At 28.2% G+C, this 6399-nt stretch overlaps 1 protein-coding gene across 1 annotated transcript; it reads left to right on the top strand.

Moving 5' to 3' along the window:
- Window positions 1–2105: 2105 nt before the first annotated feature.
- On the top strand, window positions 2106–4547 carry LOC105162131 (auxin-responsive protein IAA28). The gene is made up of 4 exons (XM_011080088.3): window positions 2106–2481; window positions 2594–2853; window positions 3678–3759; window positions 4329–4547. Exons 1-4 carry the CDS (start codon window positions 2252–2254, stop codon window positions 4378–4380), a joined length of 624 nt encoding a protein of 207 aa, XP_011078390.1. The 5' UTR covers window positions 2106–2251; the 3' UTR covers window positions 4381–4547.
- Window positions 4548–6399: the final 1852 nt, after the last annotated feature.

Genomic DNA, 6399 nt, shown 5'->3' with positions numbered 1-6399 from the left:
ATCATTAAGAAAATAATTAACGACACATGTACAGTTAGTGACTATCACTAATAATCGTATTCTGATAACATTAAAATTATCGTCATTTAATATATATATTTTTGGTCTTATAACATTATTTTCGTAAACGAATATAGTTAAATTCCAAAAATAATCCATTAACCTGAAGAAAATAATAATTTAAGTGAATAATTAACTAGAAACGACAAAATTAAAAGTTATAAATTTCAACTTTTTATCAAGGCATTTTTAAAAAAAAAGTCGAACATTTAAAAAAAAATTATATTTACACTCGAAATATAATTCTGATCTATTCAATCACAGAGCCAGACGAGCCGTAAGTGCAAGCACATGCTTTTTGCCGTAATAGGGATAATAAAGCACAATGGAAGCATGTGAGGAAAGTGGCAAGTGTGGAGTTTGAAAGCTCGATAACAAGAGAGGATCAACCCTTTCTGCATACACACAACCGGTCCCCAGAATTCTTGTCCGCCTTTACAACCCACAGTTCGAATCTTTCTCGGGAAGAATTAATATGCCATCGCACTTGCTATTTACCCCATACCCAATAGTTTGTACTCATAAGATGGCCGATTTTAATGTTATATTTGGATTGATATATTTAAATTTGATAAAAAAAATTGAAAAAATAATTTTATATTGAAATAATTAAAAATTAATCAGTGCTCAACGAAACGTGAAGTTGAGTGATTTAAAATTATTCAAACAGATCAAAATGACTTGTTTTTGGGATTGTCGGATTGAATTTCGCAATTTTAAATTCATCAATATAAATATAAGTCCGTAAAGTTCTATATTTTCTTTTTGACTTAAGAACTTTTTGTATTAACTATCATCGTTAAATTTTATCTCGTATCCGACCATATACTCCAAAAGAATATCAAGATGAAATAAAACTACATAGCAATCGTCGCCTATATAGTTTGATTTACTATATAAATAATATTTATATTTTGGATAAATTATATTGACACTTCCTGAAATTAAGTAAATTATACAAATACTCCTATCAAAAAGAAAAAAGTAAATCATACAAATACTCTATATTCTTTTTAAAATTATAAGTGCACCCCTTGAACTTTTAGTTAAATTATAAAGACACCTCCTCAAGGGGTGTATTTATAATTTTATAAAGGTCCTCTGAGTTAAAATAAAATTAACACACTCTCAAGAGATATACTTGTAATTTCACTAAGATTATAGATTGCATTTGAATTTGATGTATTTCAAATCCTTAATAACAAATTTGAATTTGTTCGGATAATTATAAATTTTAAGAATCTCAAATATTTCAATTTTAATTTTGAACTATGCTTAGTCGAATAGTGATGGGTTTTCAAATTTTTTTTCAAGTAGAGTCATTTGAAATTTTTTCTCTGAATCTAAATTCATCAGTCCAAATGCACCCATAGAGTATTTGTATAATTATATATAATAATGAAGAATGCCAATATGATTTATATTTATATATTTATAATAATATAAAAAGAAAAGACCCCCACATTCATAAACAGAAGTTAATGACATCACTACACCAATTTTTTGTAAAATTAAAAATGCTCTTTAACTGATAAAATAACTAATTTATATATTAAATTTTTCAAATTTTATATTAACTAATAAATTAGTTTTATTTTCTTTTTTTTTTTATTTTTTAATATTAATATAGATGTATTATATATATTATTTTTATTTATAATCTATTTTAAAATATAAAAATTATTTATTATATATATACATATATGTAAAAATGGTGTGCCATGATTTATCTTCTGGTTAGTGTACCACATTGGAGAGAGACACTCAAAGAGCGTGAGGGACACGCATTGAATCCGTGTTAGATCACCGCACAGCAAACGGAAATCTGAGCGCAATAAAGAAAGCAGAGTGTCGGGTCCGAAAAGGATTCAGCAATTGGGAACAGCACAGCATTTGGGTCGGCTCAAAGTCTAGCAATGATAGAGACATACTTTGGAAAGTGTTGCCCACAACATCTCTACCCTGTCCCCAAACCCCCCCCCCCCCCCACCCCCTCCCCCAAAAAACCCCCCCTCAATCTATACATATATATATACACACACACGTCTGTGTGTAATGCAGAAAATACCCACACCCTTTAGAAGTTAGAACCCATTTCCCTCTCATTACATTTCCACTGCATTTTCTTGTTGGGCTTTGTGAAAAACTTGTGTTCAGCTTTCCCGGATCCTTCGTGTTGGAGGACATAGATATGGAGCTCCAATTGGAACTAGCACTTTCGTCCAGTTCGGGTAGAGGGTCCGACCCGAATCAAGATTGTAACCGGAGGAGAAAACGCTGTTTTGATACAGCGTTTTTGGGTGTCATGGAAAGTGTGGATTCGCCGCAAACGTTGCCGTTGCTGATATGGGACGAGAAGCAGAGGAGCAACGGAGAATTACATGAGCAAAAGCGCATTCACGACTTAGCCGCCTCCGACAGGTTTATACTGAAACCGTTTTATCCGGGTTTTGTAACTCTTGATTTTGGAATAAAATTTTGTAATTCGAAAAGGGTAAATTTTGATTAATTGGCATATAATTTGGGTGAGCAGAAATGTGGAGGATGATGTGTTGGTGGGTTGGCCGCCGGTGAAGTCTTGGAGGAAGCAGTTCGGCCATCACAGCCGCCGCGTATGCGCCACCAACTACGTCAACGTCGAGCATGGCGGCGGCGATGGTGGTGGGAGGGGATTGAATTCGATGTACGTGAAAGTGAAAATGGAAGGAGTTGGGATAGGAAGGAAGGTTGATTTAAGCAGTCATCGCTCTTATCAGACACTTATTGCCAAACTCATTGCCATGTTTGGAAAATGTAAGCATGTTAACTTTTTGTTTTTCCAAGTGGTTAAAATCATCATCATCATCATTAGGCCTATTTATATTTATACTCATACTCGTAATCTATGATCTGTTTTACATAAATTATACTTTTTAGATAATTACATATAACTACTAAAAACGCCAACATTTATTAGATAAATATTTTTTACTTTTTAAAAAAAATTATATAAATTGCAAAAAATCTCGACATCATTACACAAACTATTTATACTTTTTTATTGTTAAAAATGATTTCTGTGATTATAAAATTCAGGACTAGTGTGTAAAAACAAACCATAAAATAGATAGTATAGATGTAATTATAACTAATTAATTTAACTTTTAAGTATTAGAGACAAACCTCCCGTAAATAAAACAAAAAGATGGCAATTCAACGTTCTAAATTTTTAAAAAAGAAGCTTACATTGTCGTCCTATTTTGGGAGGTTGTACTTTCTTAATTTTAAGGGGTCCATACTGTCTTTTTTTTAGAAATTCTTTTACTTATTACTGGCTTTTACATGGTTTGAGTATTTAGCTCTTATTATTATATTAATAGTAGTAAATATTATGAATTTAAATGAAATTATTTAAAAGAAAAAATTAAATGATGCTATATTAAAACAATTTAAAGTGAACAAAATATAATCCAAATTTAAAATTAAAATATTTAAAACTTTTTAAATTTAGAATTAATTCAAAATAATTTAAACCATTTACTAGGGTTTTTTTAGGAGATATTTACTAAATATTGAAAATTCATAACTTTAAATACATCTATCTATATATAATATTATTGTATTATTTTGTGAAATAGGTGAGGACAATGTGGAGACTTACAAGCTCACATATCAAGACAAGGATGGTGATTGGGTGCTTGCTGGGGATGTACCCTGGGAGTAAGTCAAATCTAATTTAGAGATAATTACATTCATTTTTTCTGAATTTTACATATCTACTTTCATTTAATAAATATATTCTTTTATTTGTCAAAATGTATTGATATTAACAAAACTGAATGAAAATCGATATTTTCTCTCGATTGGCTTATTGTAGGTTAAATAATTTTTTTATTACTAAACTATCCTTATAATAGTAAATATATATTTCCTCATATACATTAACGTGTGAAGATGTACAAGGGTAATTTGATCATAAAAAGATTTATTTGACCTGCAATAAATCAATAACAAGTCAACCAGAAGTAGATTTTATCCATTGTTTTTTTGTTAATATAATCAAATTCGATAAATTTTGACTAGGGGGCTTATTTGTTAAACGAAAGTAAACCTCAAGAGCGCTAAATATAATCTTCCAAACTATAAAAGATTTGTGTGTAATTATACCAAATTTTAGGGAATAACAGTGTAATTATACTTTTAATTTAAGTATAATTTGTGCCTTATATTACAATTAAAATTGGCATCTGTTAATGTTCTAACACATGGATATGTATTTTGTCGTGCAGAACTTTCGTCCACTCAGCGCAACGTTTGAAGTTGCAAAAGAACGGCTACTGATTATAAATTGCAGGGTTTTTATATAGATACATAGATAGATTATATGTATAATTAATATAGCTACAGAGTAGCCTGCATATATACACCTTTGTTTTTGTCTCTTTCAAGTGTTTAATGTCATGTCTAATGATGCTCCGACAAGTAGTAGTTTTTGGCACGTATTTAAATGTCCAGTTGTTCGGTGGTATTTGTAAATTATTAAAATTAAATGCTTTTTAAATTATAGTTTAAATTAATCAAAATAAAGATGTCTCAAAATATAATTTATGTTATGTTTTAATTTTAATCCAATTAGAATGAACTAAAAGTTTTAAGTTGGTGAAAACGTACTTATTGCAGTTTAAGATATTCTGTTTCAAAAAGTTAGGGTAAATTAGAATGATTTTTTTTTTTAAATTTGGCGTAATTACGAATACTCAATTGTTGTTTGAAAATTTTATAGATATCTCATGATGTCATTAGAAAAAATATAATTTTTCGGTATGGTTAATTATTATAGCTAAATGAAGAAAATCATGACAAATACAAATCAACCGCAATTTCACAACGGGCATCAACTGTTGTTTCTACAGGTGTGGGCACGAAAATCATGATAAACATTTTGGCTGTTGCTAAAAATCATGGCTAATATTGACTAATCGTGGTAAAACTTTAAGCTTTGCCTAACCGTGGTTAATAGTATTGGTTTATCACGATTTTTAAGCCGTAGTTATTATAATGTAGCGATAACTCAAATTTTTTGTAGTGTGTTTTGATGAAATTAAGTAATTCTTGAATGAAGGTGCGGAATTGCCAATTTTGCCCTTATTGTATTTGTTTTTCTAAAACAAATTAAAGCTTGTAAAAAAAATCGGACAAGGTGGATGAAAAAAATTGAAAAATTATAAAATAAACCCACTTAGTCCATAAGAAAATAAAAAAAATTTAAAAAATAGATAAAGTTATAGTTTTTAATTTACAAAGATATTTTGATCAGTTTACCACAAAAAATGGATGAAAATCTAATGAAAAATAATAAATTGGGCTAATTGTCAGACGATCCTTAAAATTAGTGGAATATTGGTAAGTTTTCAAACAACAAGAGAGTATTCGTAATTATGTCAAACATTCAGAATGATCATTGTAATTTACCCAAAATTTTACGACTTTTATGCATTGACTCATTTTTTTTTTGGGTATATTTCCTATTACTCCATACCAATAATAATTAAAATTTATCCACCTACCAGGGTAGTCCAATAATTTCACAAATAAATTGATAATATACAAATTTTTTTATCAAACACTTATGCATCGACTTTTTTCACTTATAACTATTACTTTCAAATACCCACAACATTTATATTTTGATCTATTCACTTTTTTTAATAAAAAATTAAACACTTTTAAAAAAATATGAGTTTTGCGCATACCCCATAGTAGAGAATTAGCTCTTGGTGCTTTTAACTAATTCTTTTTTATATTAATTCTTTTGAAGATTATGATATATGAATAATAATCAAATTAGTGTTTGGATAACTTTATATAAAAAATTCTATAAATTAATTTATTTTATAAGATATTAATTTCATTTCTTAAATAAATCTATGATGTATTTTTGAATAATGCAGCTTAAAAACATATTAACAATAAAATTAGTTTGAAGAGCTTTATTCAAATTTTAAAAATAATACTTATGTAATTCGATTTAACTTTACGACTGTCAAAATAATTTATCGAAAAAAGGTTAAATGCATTTTTTAATAAAAACGATCAATTTATCCCCCTGTACTATTAGTAATAGAGCAATTTACTCCCCTCCCCTGATGTATTTTATGAATCACATGTGCTCTTTTTTTTTAATTTAAAATTTAAAATAATGTTTATATTTTTATTTAATAACAGTTGGATCTTGATCAATTTACAACTCAAATTTAACTAATAAATCAACGATGTAGATTTTATTTTTTCAAATCAACGGTTTAAATTTAAATTTATAAATTATGATTTTATATAATTGAATGTGAATATATTATATTT

The sequence above is a fragment of the Sesamum indicum genome, linkage group LG5 (assembly GCF_026168435.1).
Source record: "Sesamum indicum cultivar Baizhima isolate 11 linkage group LG5, ASM2616843v1, whole genome shotgun sequence".
NCBI classification, from domain to species: domain Eukaryota; kingdom Viridiplantae; phylum Streptophyta; class Magnoliopsida; order Lamiales; family Pedaliaceae; genus Sesamum; species Sesamum indicum.
Note: the sequence above shows the minus strand (reverse complement) of the source record. Positions and strands in the feature narration are given on the sequence as shown.

Coding starts and splice junctions, on each gene's coding strand:
- LOC105162131 (XM_011080088.3), top strand. CDS start 2,252: ATGGAGCTCCAATTGGAACTAGCACTTTCGTCCAGTTCGGGTAGAGGG. Junction 2,854..3,677: donor CATTGCCATGTTTGGAAAAT/GTAAGCATGTTA, acceptor TTTGTGAAATAG/GTGAGGACAATGTGGAGACT. Junction 3,760..4,328: donor GCTGGGGATGTACCCTGGGA/GTAAGTCAAATC, acceptor TTTGTCGTGCAG/AACTTTCGTCCACTCAGCGC.